The 20,557-nt window shown below is 46.9% G+C and overlaps 1 protein-coding gene across 2 annotated transcripts; it reads left to right on the top strand.

Moving 5' to 3' along the window:
• Positions 1-82: 82 nt before the first annotated feature.
• On the top strand, positions 83-18,829 carry LOC117424433 (endonuclease V-like). Of its 2 annotated transcripts, none has more exons than XM_034040756.3 (9): positions 83-223; positions 2,502-2,673; positions 4,672-4,806; positions 4,911-4,950; positions 5,204-5,316; positions 7,295-7,363; positions 8,200-8,328; positions 10,821-10,949; positions 18,177-18,829. In XM_034040756.3, exons 1-9 carry the CDS (start codon positions 132-134, stop codon positions 18,189-18,191), a joined length of 894 nt encoding a protein of 297 aa, XP_033896647.3. In that variant the 5' UTR covers positions 83-131; the 3' UTR covers positions 18,192-18,829. The 2 variants fall into 2 exon arrangements, with proteins under 2 accessions (XP_033896647.3, XP_033896646.3); XM_034040755.3 differs by having other exon boundaries at positions 10,821-10,958.
• Positions 18,830-20,557: the final 1,728 nt, after the last annotated feature.

Raw genomic sequence — 20,557 nt, 5'->3', positions numbered from 1 at the left:
TTCAGAAAACAGACTTTTGTAACAATGCTGTTGTCTCCTGATGTTTGACTGACCAACACAAGATGCACGTGGCTCACCACAACCCAAACAGTGCACCAGATAGGAAATGACGTTTATCTGTTTGGACTAGGATGGGAAATTGGCAGCTCAGCCAAATCAGCTCGTACGTCCAGTCCAAGCCCCGGTTTGAAATGTCAGAAGAACTTCACCGACAGTGGGAAAGGTCAGGCATGCAAGGTCTCTTATTAGAACTCTTCAAACCCAATTACTACACTGATATAAATACAATTAAAGGAAATGCGAATACTTCCGTGTATTGTAAAACTCTAGCACAAAAAAAAAAACACAACATCATGATCTCGTTTTGGCGTTAATTTTATTTTTCATTTTGCACTGAAGACTTCTATTGGTTTGTGTTCTCGAAAAGGGTGCATTTTAAAAATTACGTAGACGAAACTGAATAAACTCCGGCAGAAACGATTTGCGATGTTTGTAGAGGAGCAGCAATGCGTGCTGGGAAATTTAATTTTTCGAGTTGGTTTTATGTTTCGATTTGTCGTAACCCCACTTAATGATCAGGTGGAGGACGAACCAAAGCAACAGTGTTACCGATCTACTGAATCCAGGCTGGCAGGTCTCTTCCTTCACCACCAGGGGTCGCTGAAGCGCTATAAAGCGAGCAGTCCGCTTCAGATTCCTCTCCGTGACCCCTCTGGAGCGCACTGGCCAGTGCAGCACGCCCCGTGGGCACCCAGCCAGCCGCAGGAGAGCTTGAGGTTTCGATTGAACCGCCCCCTGTGCTTTCTACATTTATTTATTTAATTATTCAATTTAATCAGGTGTCCAGTAAGTTCTGAATGACAGGGAGGGATTTGCACTGTGCAAAACCTGAGCTGAAATTTCATAATAATAATAATAATAATAATAATAATAATAATAGAAAAAAACCTGCAACAAAATAAGTGCTAAGCGTCTCCCATCTTTGGTTTGGTGCATTCTGTTAGTTTGTATCTGTGACAGTTTTGGCCTGTGCTGCAGATCATGTATATATATATATACACACACACACATACACACACACCGCAGGGTGCTTGTGTTTGGAACACAGTGACAATAATGACTACAAGCTGCTCACTGTTCCATGCACCAGCACTGAGCCGGGTCTGTCGCGGCATTGCCTTTGTTTCCTGGCATCGTTTTTAAATTAAAGCCTAATTAGCTGCAGCCAGCATCTAATTATCAAACACGCTCACGTTTTACATAATCCACGTTTGATTTATTGTTTGGCTTGTCTGAATGTGCATTCTCTGCTCCGCACGGTGCTGGTGTAATATATACACATTTGCAGCAAGCGATTCAAATCTAATTCTCATCCCTCTGTACAAAACAGCCACCTCAAGCCATAAACATATTGATTTTTCTTGTTCTTTTTTGCATGCAGAGATGGTGGGAGGGAATAACAGGGAGCTGAAATGACGTGTTCTTATATTATGTGCAAATTCTTATAAAACGTACCGTGGCCCCTCCTTATCAAAGCTTTTTCCTCTTTGCAATTTGCAAATCATTTATTGTAAAACATACACTGCTGTTACAAAACAGGCATGAGAAACAGCTTGGGCAAAATCTTTTCTGCCTCTCTGCAAAAAATATAATTGTGCTGTAAAACAAGCAAACAAACATAGACAGGGACAGGAGCTTAAATGTGTTGTTTTTGCTGAAATGCTGTAACATAATACATATGGAAGTACTGTCTGCCATTAGGAGAAGGTAATGGGTGTTAGAGAGGCTGCAGAGCTGAGAGAGAGGGAGTCCCTGCCTGCACCCCCGTGGATCACAGCCAAAACCCACTGAAAACAACCGACCAGTAAATCTACTAATAGTACCATTTCAGATCGTGGGAGGCTCGTTTCACATTTCTATTTGATTTCTGATCTCTCTTCTCGCCTCTCGCACTTTGTTTTGCACGTTACACCAGGCTAGGCTTGTAGATGATCTTTTTTTTAATTGGAATGCAGACTGGGACTATTCCTCTCTGTTTCCTCCACATGCATGCCTCAAAGTCTGTCCTGGAACAGAGGGAGCACCCTTTCTCTTAGGGGAGAGGGAGCACCCTTCCTCTTAGGGGAGAAGATGCACCCTTCCTCTTAGGGGAGAGGGAGCACCCTTTCTCTTAGGGGAGAGGATGCACCCTTCCTCTTAGGGGAGAGGATGCACCCTTCCTCTTAGGGGAGAGAGAACACCCTTCCTTTTAGGGGAGAGGATGCACCCTTCCTCTTAGGGGAGAGGATGCACCCTTCCTCTTAGGGGAGAGGATGCACCCTTCCTCTTAGGGGAGAGGATGCACCCTTCCTCTTAGGGGAGAGAGAACACCCTTCCTCTTAGTGGGCGGAGCTCAGTCTCCGTGCCTATCCAATCCCTGGTCTCTCTGTTTGAGACTGACTGCAAAGCTGCCCATTGTAACCCTTTTAAGTGACAGTGTTCTTCTCTCCTCCCCTGTGCAGTGAGCAGGCCTCCCTGAAGCTGCGGCTGGTGGACAGTGACACAGAGGCTTGGCAGAGATCCCCTTCATTCTCGGGGCTGCAGCGGGTCGGGGGGGTCGACCTGTCCTTCATCAAGGGGGACGACGTGAACGCCTGCGCCCAGCTGGTGGTGCTCAGCTACCCAGAGATGGAGGTGTGAGGGCTGGGGTAGCGGGGGTACCTTCAAAGGGGTTTGCTTTGATTTTCTTCCCCACAGTCTGAGGCACGGGTGCATGAATGAGGTCCTTGGCGTTATGTATTGTTTAATGAAATCATTTAAAGGAAACGCTGTCCCCTGAGCCCCTCCTCACTTACAGCTAGTCATCTGTCATGCCCGTCTCTGATGTATTTGGATTCTAACTTGTGTTATAAGTAGCTTAGCACTGAGCCTCCACTCTGTGTGGCCCTGGCTTTCTCACCCCTATCAGTGAATACTGTACTGTGAGATGGGGAGCGATGAGGAGATCAGCTCTGCTCTCTCTGTGTCTCCCTGGCTTTCTCATCCCTATCAGTGAATACTGTTCTGTGAGACGGGGAGCGATGAGGAGATCAGCTCTGCTCTCTCTGTGTGGCCCTGGCTTTCTCATCCCTATCAGTGAATACTGTACTGTGAGACGGGGAGCGATGAGGAGATCAGCTCTGCTCTCTCTGTGTCTCCCTGGCTTTCTCACCCCTATCAGTGAATACTGTACTGTGAGACGGGGAGCGATGAGGAGATCAGCTCTGCTCTCTCTGTGTCTCCCTGGCTTTCTCACCCCTATCAGTGAATACTGTACTGTGAGACGGGGAGCGATGAGGAGATCAGCTCTGCTCTCTCTGTGTCTCCCTGGCTTTCTCACCCCTATCAGTGAATACTGTACTGTGAGACGGGGAGCGATGAGGAGATCAGCTCTGCTCTCTCTGTGTCTCCCTGGCTTTCTCACCCCTATCAGTGAATACTGTACTGTGAGACGGGGAGCGATGAGGAGATCAGCTCTGCTCTCTCTGTGTCTCCCTGGCTTTCTCACCCCTATCAGTGAATACTGTACTGTGAGACGGGGAGCGATGAGGAGATCAGCTCTGCTCTCTCTGTGTCTCCCTGGCTTTCTCATCCCTATCAGTGAATACTGTACTGTGAGACGGGGAGCGATGAGGAGATCAGCTCTGCTCTCTCTGTGTCTCCCTGGCTTTCTCATCCCTATCAGTGAATACTGTACTGTGAGACGGGGAGCGATGAGGAGATCAGCTCTGCTCTCTCTGTGTCTCCCTGGCTTTCTCATCCCTATCAGTGAATACTGTACTGTGAGACGGGGAGCGATGAGGAGATCAGCTCTGCTCTCTCTGTGTCTCCCTGGCTTTCTCACCCCTATCAGTGAATACTGTACTGTGAGACGGGGAGCGATGAGGAGATCAGCTCTGCTCTCTCTGTGTCTCCCTGGCTTTCTCATCCCTATCAGTGAATACTGTACTGTGAGACGGGGAGCGATGTGGAGATCAGCTCTGCTCTCTCTGCGGCTCTCATTGATTCATTGATTTGTTTGCATTGCACTTTCCCCCCAGAACTTGCTGTGCACTTTGCTTTTCTCGTTGCAGTGGGAATCAGACAGGCAGCCTCTAGGAAAAGCTGGCAGTTTCAGTTCGAGCGAGATGTGGCATCACTCAGACAGCCCTGTTCTAGCACAGCGGCGAGTTTGGTGAATGCAGGTGCACTGGGTCAATGTTATTAGGTTTTGCCAGCTCATTACACCGACACATTCACTGTTTTAATGGAATGAGCAAGTCGAATGAAATGTTCCTAGCTAAGCTTAAGTAGAGCCATCTGGTTTCTCCTGATTGCCTCCCCCTCACTCCCCCCCCACCCCCCACCGTCCCTCAGCCTCTCTGTTTCCCGTGCTTTGTGTTAATAGTTTTACAAACTTATGCTTGGGAGAGGAGCAGAGGCAGCCCCCAGCACACAGCAGCACCACTCTCCCAGGTAACCCTGACACTAGAGATACGATTTCTGATCTTTCCTTGGCGTTCGCTGGCACTCGCAACCCCACTGCCTGCCTCTCATCTCCGCCCTTGCTACCCTGGCTCAGTGGCTGTTGTCTACTGTAATCGTGAGGGTTTGTGCTGGGATTGTTAGTTGTTACTTCACTCTCCCTCACCCCTTGTCTGACTCTCTCTGCAGCTTCTCTATGAGGACTGTCGGATGGTGACCCTCAGTGCCCCCTACGTCGCGGGGTTCCTGGCGTTTCGGGAGACCCCGTTCCTGGTGGAGGCTGTGCAGCGCTTGGAGAGTGAGACCCCCAGCCTCCTTCCTCAGGTGAGCTCCTCGACAGGCCTGGCTTCACCTAATCTGATCAGCACTCGCTGTCTCTGTGAAAAGTGTCACCACGTCTTTCCTCTCTGTCCTCTCTCCCACTGCAGGTGATCTTCGTGGATGGGAATGGCCTGTTTCATTACCGAGGTAAACCCTGTCGCCTGTCTGTGCATTCACACACACAACTCTTAGCCCACTTTGAGATGTCAACCTGTCAGTTTTTGATTTTTTATTGAACTCCAGGAGTCACATTGTTTATCATTACTTTATATTCAAATACCTTCAAACCGTGCTGTTTACCTCTGCTTATCTCTTCTTCCCTCCTCTCTCTACTCCCCTCTCTTCTCCTCTCCCCTCCTCTCCTCTCCTCTATTCTCATCTCCCCTCCTCTCCTCTCCAGAGTTCGGCCTGGCATGTCATCTAGGTGTCCTGACAGGGCTGCCCTGCATTGGAGTTGCTAAGAACCTGCTGCAGGTTCAGGGGGTGGAGAATAGTGAGAGACACAAGGAGCAGGTGAGGGGGTGAGGAGGGAAGGGAGGTTCTGGGAGTAAGTGTGTGTGGGCAGGTATTGGGGACGTGCCAAAATATTTAGTTTGTTGTCGACTTTCACCCTGTGTGGAGTTTTGTCTGACTGTAAATAAAAATATAGTAGAAGTCCCCACAAATATAGTAATGCAAACGTGTGTGTGTGAGTGTGTGCGTGCTATTGTGCGTGCGTGCGTGCGTGTGTGCGTGTGCGTATGCGTGCGTGTGTGTGTGCGTATGCGTGCTTGCGTGCGTGTGTGCGTGCGTGTGTGCTATTGTGTGTGCGTGCGTGTGTGCGTGCGTGCGTGCGTGCGTGCGTGTGCGTATGTGTGCTTGTGTGCGTGCGTGCGTGTGCGTATGAGTGCGTGCGTGTGTGCGTGCGTGTGTGCTATGGTGCGTGCGTGCGCGCGTGTGCATATGCATGCGTGCGTGCGTGTGCGTATGCGTGCGTGTGTGCGTGTGCGTGTGTGCGTGTGCGTGTGTGCGTGCGCGCGTGTGCGTATGCGTGCGTGTGTGCGTGCGTGCGTGCGTGTGTGCGTGCGTGCGCGCGTGCGCATGAGTGCATTTGTTGGTGCACTTGTTAGAAGTAAGGCTGATGGAATATCACGTTTCCCCAAGGCTAATTGTTCTTAAGATTCAGGATATGGTTGTTTGACTTTTACTGCGCTCTCGTTTTTTAAACATGATTTTTGTCCAAAACTGATTGAGCCAATCGCTCTGATATAACTGAAATGTCTCCAGTTATTCCTGCACAATTCTGATAGACAGCCAGTCATTTGACAGATGTACATGCAAACAAAGCCCTGAGCAAAGACCAATTCATTAAGCTAAGAGCAATTAATGTGCCTGTGAACTGTGAGCAGCGAGCTGCTGAAGCTGATGGGAGCTCCCTTAATGCCCTTAAATACTGGTTAAGAAGACTCTCCGGGGTCCCTGCTAGGTAACTCAATGATTAATGGCAGTTCTGCTCCTGAGCTGTGGAGAGGGTCTGTTCTTCTGACAGCAAGGCTGCCACATTTACACAGATCCAGAACTCCTGAATGTGTACGCTGAGGTACCCTGCGGTATGCTGCGGTACACTACGGTGCACTGCGGTACACTGCAGTACGCTGCACCGTTTAAACTGAGACAGCTCCTGATTGTGGAAGTCTAGATCTTCCCGCTGGTGGATTCATTGAGTGTAATTGAGCTACATTGCCATCCATTTAGTAAGCAACACATGAGTGTTTTAAATCCTGTTTAATCATCTCTGTTACACCTCAGTGAGCCCAGGGGAGGGGAGAGGCAAGTTCTTCTACGGGGTCTCTCACTGCTGCCTTTAACAGTCTCCCCATCTGCTTTATTTGTGAGTGAATGTATTTAGACAAGTGGTGTTGACCTCCAGGGAGTTAGTTATGCCTTCATTTGATTCTTGCACGACTGTTTTTGCTAGACCGGAACAGATCTGTTGTGATTGTGGGTGGGGAGCAGACGTAACATCACAATGAAAGCTTTTAGCCAATCACAGCGTGGCGGGGAAGCCCCCAGACTCTGTGGCGCGCCAGTAGTCACCTGAGCACTAAATGAGTTCTACAGAGAGACCTTATTTGCTGAATATACTTAATTGGTTGTGGAGCTTTGCAGTCAGTCGCAGTAAAATGAAATCGATGGTCTCTGTGCTTCTGTGCGCTTTCCGAGGGATTGTGACAGAGCGGCCGTTTGCTTGTGTAGTTCGTCTTGTGTCTTGCTAGTTGTTTTGCGTGGTTCTGCACACATTGATCAGCTGTATGTCTGAGTAGTTTTGCAATAAAATCAATCCATCGGGGTTGTTTTAGGGATGGAAATAAGACTCCCAGTTTGACCCAATCCTAGGATTTTAATAAGACACACCTGAGCTTGTTACCTGTACACTGTGGCTAATCGAGCTCATAGTAACACTTAGAATGGGTACCATCCCATCACTAACCAGTCAGGCTTGTTCTTGCAGATTAAAGAACTGCGGAACCGAGGGGACACTTTTCCACTGGAGGCCAGCTCAGGGAGAGTGCTGGGAAAGGTGAATGTCTCTCTGTCTCTATGGCACTCTGTCTCTCTCTCTGTGTATCTCTGGCTCTCTCTGTATCTCTGTATCTCTGTCTCTCTCTATGGCTCTCTGTCTCTCTCTCTCTCTGTATCTCTGTCTCTCTCTCTTTATCTCTGTAGACCAATTTAATAAAGATAATTTTATCCTGCTGGTCTAATGAAAAATAACTACTATATGTACAGATATGTTAGTATATTTATGCCCTAATTTGAAATCCTTCCCTTTATAATATAATGAAAGAATGAAAATGATAATACTGCTTTGAGGAGAGAGCGAGGGTCACTAGCTAGCCTGCTGTCCTGTGCCACCAGGAGGCCTGCACTGCTCTGAACCTCTCCTCTTCCAACTGGTCCTGCCCTGTTCGCTCTCTCCCTCTCCCCCCTGACCGCTCCAGGCTGGTCCTGCCCTAATCGCTCTCTCTCTCTCCCCCCTGACCGCTCCAGGCTGGTCCTGCCCTGATCGCTCCCTCTCTCTCCCCCCTGACCACTCCAGACTGGTCCTGCCCTGACTGCTCCCTCTGTCACCCCCCTGACCGCTCCAGACTGGTCCTGCCCTGACCGCTCCCTCTGTCATCCCCTGACCGCTCCAGACTGGTCCTGCCCTGATCGCTCCCTCTCTCTCCCCCCTGACCACTCCAGGCTGGTCCTGCCCTGACTGCTCCCTCTGTCACCCCCCTGACCGTTCCAGGCTGGTCCTGCCCTGATCTCTCCCTCCCTCTCCCCCCTGATCGCGCTGCTCTCCCTGGCTGTGTGGGACAGGTTTAATGTGATTACCTCTCTCTCATTATTTACGCTTCTTCATCTTCGCAGGCCCTGAAGAGCTCTGACAGGAGCACTAAACCCCTTTACGTGTCTGTGGGTCACCGCATTAGCCTGGACACTGCCCTCCGCCTCACCACTGCCTGCTGTAAATACAGGATCCCCGAGCCAATCAGACAGGTAGGCAGGACCATGCTCGTCATAGCAAGCCTCCGGCACTGGGGCGTGCTGTTCCACAACGTTTCAGCAGCTCAGTATGAACCTAGCACAAATCAACACTCTGAGGCTCTGTACTGACACACATCAACACACAGGCTCTGAAGTGACACACATCAACACACTGTGAGACTCTGAAGTGACACACATCACTGTGAGACTCTGTACTCAGTTTAATACAGGTAGCAATGATTAGCTGCTCAAGGCAGCAGATTCTGCTGGAGTTGAACTTGTTGAGTATGACAGGTTCTTTTCATTAGGGTCGGTCCTCTCCGTTATTATCACCAGTATTGAAGATCAAATGAAACGAGGTTCAGGATTGTCAATGTCACCCTGCCTCTTGGCTCCCCTTTTTACAAAGCGCTTTGTGATTCACAGAAAGGCATACACAATGTGTCCAGGCAGCACGCTGCTTCAGGGAAATGAGAAGAAGGGAGATAGAATAGAGTGGAATTAACAAAGAAGCCCCGGCTTCCAGTGGAACAGAGGGTCACTCCGTCTTCATAGAGAATACAATAAAGAAAACCATTCTTTTTTTTTTTTCTGAACTGAAAAGCTTGTGCATAGTAACCCTTCTGTTTCCCTGTTAAGGACAGTGCGTTGGGGCTAATTAGAAAAGTGATAAAGGAGCAATCGCAGCAGCGAATCTGCTAGAATGGATCGCCTTGCTTTGCAGTTCAAAGAAAGATGTCAGTAGCTCTGACTTTGAAGTGTGGAAAAGACATTGAGCCGCAGCCAAGAAAAGAGACTGGCCTGACTTAACCTGATTATCTGCTTCCCAAAGCCAGGTCGGACGTTTTAAAAATAGCTAATTAAGAGGGCGCTGGAGAGAGGTGTGTGAGAGGCTGCCAGGAGAGAGATACCTCGGACTCTACAGAGAGAACGAGAAAATGAGGGAACGATGCAGAGAGCTCCCTGCTGTACCTCAGAGAAAGAGGAGCATAGCAGTGGAAACGAGGGAACGATGCAGAGAGCTCCCTGCGCTACCCCCGAGAAAGAGGAGCAAAGCAGTGGAAACGAGGGAATCAGCAAACTCCTGATTGCACTCCAGTGTGCCTAAACTGGCAGAGCCACTGGGAACCCCAAAGTGAGATCCTTTCTTTGGTGATATGAACAGTGATCCTGAGTCTATGAATCACGGTGACTCCTTTCGAAACCCCGCCCCTTCACTTCATCTTTTTTTTGGTTACCATGGGAACACGTCTCTGAAAGAGGAAGTGGAGGCGTGTCTTTCGCAGCGAGGTGCAAAGCAGCTGTTCCCGCCTCTCCATCGCGGCTGAGCCTGGGCTGAAGGATTGCTGATGCTGGATTCAGTTTGCAAGGTGTCCATGGCTAGATTGCACTGTTGTTTTGCAGTTTGCCAGTGCTTTCCCATTCTTGCACTTTGCATTTTTACAATGCGTCGCCATGCTCCTCTGCTTTACCATGCATTGTTTTTTTTTCAATACACATTGCACTGCTTTTATCACATTAGTGTTCAGTAGACTTGTAAGGTTTATAAGAGGCACTAATATACTTTCTTCTCACTGTCCACCTCTGTTGTCCTGGGCATTGAAGCCTTCAAATTGAAGAGCATTGTTTTCAGAAGAGAAGGCGCCATCTGAGATTCTTCAGTGATGCCTTCCTGGATGAAATATTTCCCCGGCTGGTGTAACGATAATAAATTGCACTCAGATTTCACAGCATGAATTAAACATGCATTTGATCATTAAGTGAGAGAAATGATATCCTGTTGTAATTACATTTCTGCTTTTTTTCTTTCTTTTTCATTTTGAATCGGCACTTGCATCATCAAAATATAAATGAGTATTTGGTGTGCAAATAGATTTCTGGCTTGGTTACAGTAATCTGTCACGTAAGTGAAACAGCATGACTTCAAGATGAAACAGTGGAAGCCACGGTGGGGTTAGTGTGTGTGGGTGTGTGAGTGTGTGTGTGTGAGTGTGTCTGTGTGAGAGAGTGTGTGTGTGTGCGTATCTAAACACAGAGACTGCAGGTTACACAGAAAACAGAGTGATACGATAGCTGAAGGGTAGAATCCATGCCATCAGAAACAGCAGGAGCCTCTGCTCTTCCAAGACATAGAGACGGGATCTCTACTGACATTGTGCTTTTAGTTACTTCCTACAGGTGTGACTTATTAGCACTGTGATTAGAAGTGCGATCAGTCCAGCATTTACCAGGGGCTTGATTGTTAAACTCCTGGCACCTACCATGTATCTGAACAGGAGACTGGGTGCAGGGCTGATGCTGTGCCATTAAAAAAGTAAGCCCGCTGTGTTCCTCCCCGCAGGGCAGGGGGAATGGCGGGACCTGCATGCTGGGGGTGCGGGAGCCCTGCAGTCCGATCTCTGTTTCAGAGTGGCCTGCACTGTACTGCATTACAGTGAGTGAACGCTGTGAAGTGGTAAGCCGGGCTGGGGGCCGGTGCATTAACCCGCTCTCTCTGGTTGCAGGCGGATATTCGCTCTCGGGAGTACCTGCGGAAGCACTTTCCAGAAGGGAGTGAGGAGGGAGCGACTGCAGGGAGAGAGAGAGAGAGGGACGGGCTGCAGGGATCAGGAGCCTCTAATGGAATTAAAAAGGTGAACAAGGTAACACAGGATGAGGCGAGGGAATCGCCGGATTAGAGAGAGAGGAAATAGAGAAACGCACACATACAGAGGAGAGCAGGCGGCAGGGAGGGAGAGAGTAATTTAGCATCAAGGATTATTTGCAAAGAAAAACATTTGTGAGATGTTATTTGCTCCCTTATTTGCTGCATTTTGTTGCAGTAGTAAACTGCATCAGGTTTTTCCTCATAAATAATAAATGGCTTGCTAGGCAGTGAAAGTCTCCTCTAATTAGACCTCAGCCACCAGGCTACTGAAGGATTGGGGACAGGCTGCTGCAGGGCTTGAAGGCATGGTCCCTCTCAGCCCTCTGCTGTTTGAAGTGAGGCTTGCAGTCCACGGAGTCATCAGCGTAACAGCCCCCCACCCGCCAGGGTCTCTCAGCATGTAAAGAGAGACAGGGAGAGTATCTGAAAGATGAAAGGGCTGCTTCTTCCTGTATCCTAAGTTCTTCTCTCCCTCCATCTGCCATGCTTCTCCTGCAGAGAGTGAGCGAGGGAGGGAGAAGGGAGGAGGGGAGAAAAGAAAGGAGAGGTGGGTGGGCTGGCTGTGGAATGGGGGGGACAGAAAGAAAGAACAAAAAAGTGTTGGAAGAGTGATTGAGAGAACGAGCCAGGGAGCCGGGAGCAGGGTGACCCCAGGAGACCAGGACAGGTGTTCCTTTCTGCCTGCTGACAGAAGGTCTCTTCTCCCCTCTGTGTTCGTCACTCGTTCCTCTGAAACCTCACTTTGATCCCACGGCCATTTCAAACCTTTCCTCCTTGACTGAGTCATCCTTGCGTCCTGATTGATCCGACTCTTCGGAGGAGAGGAGAGAGTGATAGAGGAGAGGGAGAGAGTGATAGAGGAGAGAGGAAGAGAATGAGAGGAGAGAGGGAGAGAGTGCGGCAGGCAGGCAGGTCTTGGCAGAGACAAGGAGCAGGTTGAATGACTAACTCATTAGTACCGACTCCAACTTTTTAAAAAGGTTTATTTTCTCTCTAGAGGGGCTGAACTGCAATATGCTGTTTTACTCTATCAGCACAAAATTCAAAGAAAAAAACACAATCCTACTATAACTAAATAACTAATTGTGTTTCTTAAAAATGTGAATAAGTAATGCAAAAATAATTGTTTACGAGCTGCGTGTAGGAGTTAGTACTATATAGTTCCTAATGATAGCCCAGCGAAACTAAAGCGCCCTAATAGAACCCAGCTCATCCCTGATTTCAATAAGAGCAAAGCTTTATTTTCTGCACAGAGATCTGTAAAGCACAGGGGGTGAGTTTGTGCTCTCTTGTGTTCAGAGGTGTGAGGGGAGTCTCCTGTGGTCCAAGCGAGTCCTGTGCCATTGCCCCTTACCTTCTACGATCGTCAAGATCACAAACAGCATCTTAGTCAGATTGATACATACTTGACTCGCTCCCCAGTGCTCACAGAACCCTGTATTGTCTTCCTGATCTGGGATCGATGCCTTTAGGTTTACGGCAGCGCATTCTGTTTTATTGCTTGCTCTTCTAATCTACCATTCGTTCAAATCCACTGGGCGTTTTTGCAAGGAGCGATTAATCCTAATACAGATAGATGTGGTGTGAGTGTTTTGCATTGCTTACTGTTTCAGCCTGGATGGGAGGCTATTAAACACAGCTTTATTGCTTCTCATCTCTTTCCTTTCCCCGGCTTGGCGTAAAACTAAAGTAGAAGAGACAGCGCTGTTTAGTTTGATCACATCAGAGTGCTGGGGTAATAACGGGGGGTTGTTTTCATCTCCATTAGGCAGATAAGGGCCGATGATTACTGCTCACCGGCCACTGGTACAGAGAGAGGGCCATGAGCAGACAGGCAGACAGAAATAGATTGAATAGACAGAGAGGCAGACAAACACGCAGACAGAGAGGTAATGGATGGTAATGTAAAGTGTGAGAGTGTGTCTGTCTCTATGTTAGTGAAGATGATTGGATAGAGAATACTACCTGCACATTCATAGAGTCGTGTAGGTACTCCACGAGTGAGGAGAGCTGAACAAAGTGTACTTAACCACAGCACTCTGAACCTTCATAAAGAATATTCTGTTTATTATGTAGAGTTTGGAAAAGAACAAACAGCTGATGTGGGGGAATTCCTTTCCTTAGATCAAACTGCACCTGCTTATCAACACAGCGTCATTCAGAACACTGCGATTATCCCAGTAGTTCTGTCGTTGCGTTCGAATGAACTCAGGACTACTCAGGAATAGGATCAAAGTGATTTGATGCTAGATACCCCAGCACTCGCTATATAAACACAGCAACATTAAGCTCTCCAGTTGTAGTGATGTAATGGCAATGGTATTAGCTAGCATTAAACACTAATCAGGACAGCTATTAAAGCTATTTAAAGGATGTTTCCTGCACTACAGGAAGCTCGGGGAACACCTTGCACTTCTCAGTTCAGGAACTGGGTTCCTATTGCAGGTCCTTAATCATTTGTGCTTGCTGCTGGATCCTGATTAGTGGGACTATTGCTCCTGCTGTCCTCTGTCAATCCTCTGCTTGTTATTTAAACTTTCTCCATGCCGTCCCACGCCGTGTTAAGAAGGGAAGGGAACTCGCTTTTTGCTAAATGATAACTTGTAGTTATCTGGTGCACCCCAGTAGATCACAGGCTCCCTCGGAGTGTGAGTGTTGAGTAGATCACAGGCATGGAGTAAGTCTGCTGAGACTCGCTCCCTCGGAGTGTGAGTGTTGAGTAGATCACAGGCATGGAGTAAGTCTGCTGAGACTCGCTCCCTCGGAGTGTGAACGTTGAGTAGATCACAGGCAAGCTGCACTGAACTAACTCTTCCCACATCAACATTCCTCATGAGTCTAGGGTGGAGTAGCACAGCATAGAGAAATATTACTTCTTAATGGGATGGGTCTGTGTGGGTAAACCCTTAATCCTTTGAAGGGTCGGCTTCCCTCAATCCTGGGTCATTTTTTCCATTATGCACTTCACATATCTTTTTAGTTCCCAGACGGGAACAAAGTGTCGCACACGCAATTACAATTTACATTGGAAACTCATGTAACGGTACACACTAATGCTTGTTATTAAACTGCTAACAGAGACAGAGCAGAGTGCTTTAGGATTGAGGAGCTGAACACAGCCTCACAGCAGAGCAGAGGGCCAGAGAGTAAAGTGGGGTCAGGTGGAAAGCAATCCTTTTAGATATCATCTTTAGCTGTATGTTTGAGAAATAATTGTGCCTTGAGAGATGTCTGCACTGATGTCTTTGTAGCCAATGCAATGTTTTTTAATTTCGTGGCTCCATCGATGCAGAGGCGCATTTCTACTTGTGGGTTAAAACCAGGGGAATGAGTCATTGTGGCAGGTGGAGGTGTTTTGCATTTCTCACAGGGAGTTCTGTTCAACGGGTCTGGAAAGCTGCCCAGTTTTCTTCAATGCTTTCATGCTCGTACTTTGCTTCTATATGATTGCACGGCCTGGGAAGTTATTCCAGACACACGGCTTATTAAAAAGCGCTCTCCTGTCCTCCAGACAGCTAACCACCAAGCCCTATTGCTTGCTGCTTGGAGATGCTGAACCCTTGTCCATCGCTCTCAGGTGAAAATGGGTTTCTTAGCAGGTGTGAACTGTTGCTGTGGAAATGATTGCTATAGCTTGGGTTCACGCGTCATTGTAGAGAGGGGGTGAAGCCAGGCGTCACACTCGAGTATTAATGATCTCTTATCTTCTATATATTTATGTCTATCGCTGGCAGAGACAAGCAAGAACAGCCATCCCAGTTATGATACAGTGCTATTGCATATTCATAAGACATACTTGAAGGCAGTTGTATCTAATTATCAAAATGATTGTTTTGTTGTTTTGCGTTGCCAGCGATGAGTATTGGATATCATCCAGGTGCATTGATTCAGGGGTAATATGCAGTAGAAACAGGGATTGTGGACAGGTGCAAGGTGTGTTAAAAAGGGAGAGTTTTGAATGGATCCCTCTGGTAACGACGTTGTTGATTGATTACCTAGCAGGTTAGCTGGAGCTGATGCCAGTGCGGCAATCGAAGGGAAACGTTACGTCAGTGGGTCTGAGGTCCATTGCAATGGAACGGGCAGGCAGCACTGATTCATGGGACTGGCACTCCTGTCCTTGGAACACCTGACAACGTCAGAGACATGCCCCCTTGTAACAGTGTGTCGTAAAGGAAAGGCAACGTGGTAGCATGGGAACCCAGGAACGTTTGCTTACCTAAACTAAAGCCTATTTTATTGTTACTAAAGATTTGATGAATGATTTTTTGAAGTGGTGGATTGAAGCATATTAAAACAAACACACAATAAGATTTCCCGTGCTGAACATTTCCGAGGGTCTGATTGCACCGTGAATGGCTTGAATTGGACTCTTGAATGAGAGGGGTGGAGGGAGAGATGTGCGCAGACCGCTCCATGAGACTCCGTTGGCATGCAAGTGCATGGCCGGCAGGGACCCCCTTTGATTCCTGCTGAGACAGAAGGAAGAGTATTAAGATTGATCCTCCCCACTGTCAGGATGCTGCTGCTTCCAGAGCCCTGTGTTCCCAGCTTGCCCATGCAGATCAGTTCCTGCCTTCCCTAATGCGACTCCAGTACCTGCTGTGCGTGTCAATGTGTTTATTAACACACTGCACTCCACTGCGCAGAGCAGAGACACGGGCCAGTCCTGCCTCCTCGAACGCAGAATACAAGCAGGTAGAGACTATGAACCAGGCATTGCTGTGTGGAAGGCAGTGGGCTTGAGTAGCTCAGGGATTGGAGTGCTGGGCTGCAGTGTGGAAGGCAGTGGGTTTAAGTAACTCAGTGATAAGGGAAAGTGCTGGGCTGCAGTGTGGAAGGTAGTGGGTTTGAGTAGCTCAGTGGTTAGAGAGTGTGGACTGTGCTGGTTTCTTTTTGAAGAGACCCTGTTCTCATGCTGTAGTGATTCAAAGATACGTTCTGTATGTATAATAGTATAGTGTTTGCCAGTACTACAGTCTATTACAGTGTGATTGTTCATGGGTTCTTGCTGGTGTTCTGTATGTATAATAGTATAGTGTTTGCCAGTACTACAGTCTATTACAGTGTGATTGTTCGTGGGTTCTTGCTGGCGTTCTGTATGTATAATAGTATAGTGTTTGCCAGTACTACAGTCTATTACAGTGTGATTGTTCGTGGGTTCTTGCTGCTGTTCTGTATGTATAATAGTATAGTGTTTGCCAGTACTACAGTCTATTACAGTGTGATTGTTCGTGGGTTCTTGCTGACGTTCTGTATGTATAATAGTATAGTGTTTGCCAGTACTACAGTCTATTACAGTGTGATTGTTCGTGGGTTCTTGCTGGTGTTCTGTATGTATAATAGTATAGTGTTTGCCAGTACTACAGTCTATTACAGTGTGATTGTTCATGGGTTCTTGCTGGTGTTCTGTATGTATAATAGTATAGTGTTTGCCAGTACTACAGTCTATTACAGTGTGATTGTTCGTGGGTTCTTGCTGCTGTTCTGTATGTATAATAGTATAGTGTTTGCCAGTACTACAGTCTATTACAGTGTGATTGTTCGTGGGTTCTTGCTGCTGTTCTGTATGTATAATAGTATAGTGTTTGCCAGTACTACAGTGTGATTGTTCGTGGGTTCTTGCTGGTGTTCTGTATGTATAATAGTATAGTGTTTGCCAGTACTACAGTCTATTACAGTGTGATTGTTCGTGGGTTCTTGCTGGTGTTCTGTATGTATAATAGTATAGTGTTTGCCAGTACTACAGTCTATTACAGTGTGATTGTTCGTGGGTTCTTGCTGGTGTTCTGTATGTATAATAGTATAGTGTTTGCCAGTACTACAGTCTATTACAGTGTGATTGTTCGTGGGTTCTTGCTGCTGTTCTGTATGTATAATAGTATAGTGTTTGCCAGTACTACAGTCTATTACAGTGTGATTGTTCGTGGGTTCTTGCTGCTGTTCTGTATGTATAATAGTATAGTGTTTGCCAGTACTACAGTCTATTACAGTGTGATTGTTCGTGGGTTCTTGCTGGTGTTCTGTATGTATAATAGTATAGTGTTTGCCAGTACTACAGTCTATTACAGTGTGATTGTTCGTGGGTTCTTGCTGCTGTTCTGTATGTATAATAGTATAGTGTTTGCCAGTACTACAGTCTATTACAGTGTGATTGTTCGTGGGTTCTTGCTGCTGTTCTGTATGTATAATAGTATAGTGTTTGCCAGTACTACAGTCTATTACAGTGTGATTGTTCGTGGGTTCTTGCTGGCGTTCTGTATGTATAATAGTATAGTGTTTGCCAGTACTACAGTCTATTACAGTGTGATTGTTCGTGGGTTCTTGCTGCTGTTCTGTATGTATAATAGTATAGTGTTTGCCAGTACTACAGTCTATTACAGTGTGATTGTTCGTGGGTTCTTGCTGCTGTTCTGTATGTATAATAGTATAGTGTTTGCCAGTACTACAGTGTGATTGTTCGTGGGTTCTTGCTGCTGTTCTGTATGTATAATAGTATAGTGTTTGCCAGTACTACAGTCTATTACAGTGTGATTGTTCATGGGTTCTTGCTGGTGTTCTGTATGTATAATAGTATAGTGTTTGCCAGTACTACAGTCTATTACAGTGTGATTGTTCGTGGGTTCTTGCTGCTGTTCTGTATGTATAATAGTATAGTGTTTGCCAGTACTACAGTCTATTACAGTGTGATTGTTCGTGGGTTCTTGCTGGTGTTCTGTATGTATAATAGTATAGTGTTTGCCAGTACTACAGTGTGATTGTTCGTGGGTTCTTGCTGCTGTTCTGTATGTATAATAGTATAGTGTTTGCCAGTACTACAGTCTATTACAGTGTGATTGTTCATGGGTTCTTGCTGGTGTTCTGTATGTATAATAGTATAGTGTTTGCCAGTACTACAGTCTATTACAGTGTGATTGTTCATGGGTTCTTGCTGACGTTCTGTATGTATAATAGTATAGTGTTTGCCAGTACTACAGTCTATTACAGTGTGATTGTTCGTGGGTTCTTGCTGGTGTTCTGTATGTATAATAGTATAGTGTTTGCCAGTACTACAGTCTATTACAGTGTGATTGTTCGTGGGTTCTTGCTGCTGTTCTTTGGTGCAGCACAATCCTGAGATCAGGCCAGGCTCTGCTTCTCTCTCCTCCCCCTCACGACACGCACTCCATGGGTATATTCTCTTTGCCTGACTGATCTTTCATGTTTCTTTCAGAACTGCAGCTTGTAAAGGTCTTCCTGAGATCTGTATTCATCGAACTCTACAACAAACAAGCAGCACTGCTGCCCTGGAGCTGAGTCCTACCAGAGACACTGCACTAGAACAACTGTGTGTGAGCCTGTGTGTGAGCCTGTGTGTGTGTGTGAGTGTGAGTCTGTGAGTGTGAGTCTGTGTGTGTGTGTGTGAGCCTGTGTGTGTGTGTGTGTGTGTGTGAGCCTGTGTGTGTGTGTGTGTGTGTGTGTGTGTGAGTCTGTGTGTGTGTGTGCCTGTGTGTGTGTGTGTGTGTGAGTCTGTGTGTGTATGTGCGAGCCTGTGTGTGTGTGTGTGTGCCTGTGTGTGTGTGAGTGTGAGTCTGTGTGTGTGTGAGTGTGTGTGTGTGTGTGAGTGTGAGTCTGTGTGTGTGTGTGTGTGTGTGTGTGTGTAAGTGTGAGTCTGTGTTGTGTGAGCCTGTGAGTGTGAGTCTGTGTGTGTGTGAGTGCATGCGTGTCAGTGCGCATTGTAATTGTAATAAAATTACTGAGAAATGGTATTTTATCTGTATAATGTGGTAAGATATTTTACATTTTAAAACAATATTTTTTACAGAAGATGAATTCGATTTGTATTGCTGTATTGCGATTTCGTAATAAAAGCTGTTTTCTTGTTGGCGCGTGTGTGCGAGGGGGTGTACAGTGAGTGAGGCAGGAAGGTCGCAGGGTTGCCTTTGTCTCTAAAGGACTCTTACATGTACTTTGGGTGTGAAATAAACAGCTTGAGGTGCAGCAAAGTGATTCTGTCACCCAGTGTGTGAATGAGAACATTCGTGTTGCATAAAGGAACAGGGTCGACTGTAAATCATCTTCTAAAAAAGAACCTGACACATCTAAAAACAGACAATAGCATGCGGGCACACATTTAAAAGCAAATACAGTGAGCTCCCACAGATTGAGGTGACTCAGACAGACTCTTTTCAGAGCGTTTTTAATCAGTCCCTTTGGTCGTAATTGAGGGATTCCACTGTAAATGTATTTCCGTCAAACTTCAGCACAAAAGGATGAAGAGAGTTAGAGAGAGAGAGATGGAGTCAGTTGTGACCTGCATTCTCTCCACACACTGATCCCCGATGGAGTTCTGATGGATATTTCTCAAGGATATTCACTGATGGAAGAGCTTGTGTTTGTGTGACTCTGTTACTGGGCTGGAGGTTGGCTGAGCTGGAATAGGTTTTCAGAACGCTGCAGATTCAATATTGTGTGGTAACAACGAAAGCAGTGAACTCTGTGCCACGCTCTATGCATGATTACTTAGGCAAATAATACTGGGATACTTTTATACAAGAGTTGGAAGTAATTTGTACCAAACCAGGATTTCACAGGGGAGCTGAAATCAAGGATTTTCATTGTGGTTATTGAATTTTTTATTTGTATTCCTTTTTTTTCTCTCAAAAATCAGTTCATCCTGGGGATAGGGAAAGGTGATAGAATATTGGAATCCGTTGTAGAGCGAAATACATTTAGGTGTTAAATAAATGATTACATGAAAAAATACATATGTCAGGCCTGCCTGCATCCTGAATGGAGTGGGTCTCTAAGGCAGACTCATTTAACCCCTGCAGTCGGTGGGATGTGATGTGGCTCAGTGGATAGAACTGAGGGCCAGGGAGGAAGGCAGTATGGGCTAGTGGTTAGAGAGGAGAGACTGGGAGGAAGGGGCTGAGGCAGTGTGGTCTCGTGGTTTGAGCTGAGAGTGTGTGGGGAGCCGTGTGGTCTAGTGGTTGTCAGTGACCGGGTAAGTTAAGCAAAATTGTATTGCTATTTTAAAAGCTCTACTTTTCCAATTATTTATGCTTTTAATTTGATTTGAATTGAGCTTGGAGGGTGTCGGCTTCAGAGTCTTAAAAATAACTGCCGAGTGCTCCAAGAGCAGATGGCTAAGCAGCAGGAAGCAGAGACGAACACCTCCGCTTACAAAGCGCTTAGACGGACTCTCCTCCCTGCCAGACCCAGGCAGTGAGGGGTGGGAGAGACACGAATCCCTCGGTTCAGTCACTTCAGAGAGAAACTCAAGCAGCAGCTCCTGTAGCCCGGGCCTGCAGAGGTGCTATTCCAGGAACTGACTTTCACCCAGCAGGCCGTTCTAATAAAACAGGGCTGCACCCTCTCCCTCCTGCACAAGCGTCTCGGAGCTGTTTGCAAGTAAAGCCACGGAGAGCACTGGAGTAACATTCCATCAGCACATACTCTGAACCAACAGCGATGCAATTGAGCTTTGTTGTTTTGAAGAAATTCACTGAACACTAAATGCAGCCGGCAATGGGATGTTAGAGCAATGAGTAAGGAGTGAGGGCAGATCACTGAAGAAGCCTCAGAGGGTGATCAGCTTTACCGTGGTTACAA

The sequence above is a fragment of the Acipenser ruthenus genome, chromosome 19, assembly GCF_902713425.1.
Source record: "Acipenser ruthenus chromosome 19, fAciRut3.2 maternal haplotype, whole genome shotgun sequence".
Taxonomy (NCBI): Eukaryota; Metazoa; Chordata; class Actinopteri; order Acipenseriformes; family Acipenseridae; genus Acipenser; species Acipenser ruthenus.
Note: the sequence above shows the minus strand (reverse complement) of the source record. Positions and strands in the feature narration are given on the sequence as shown.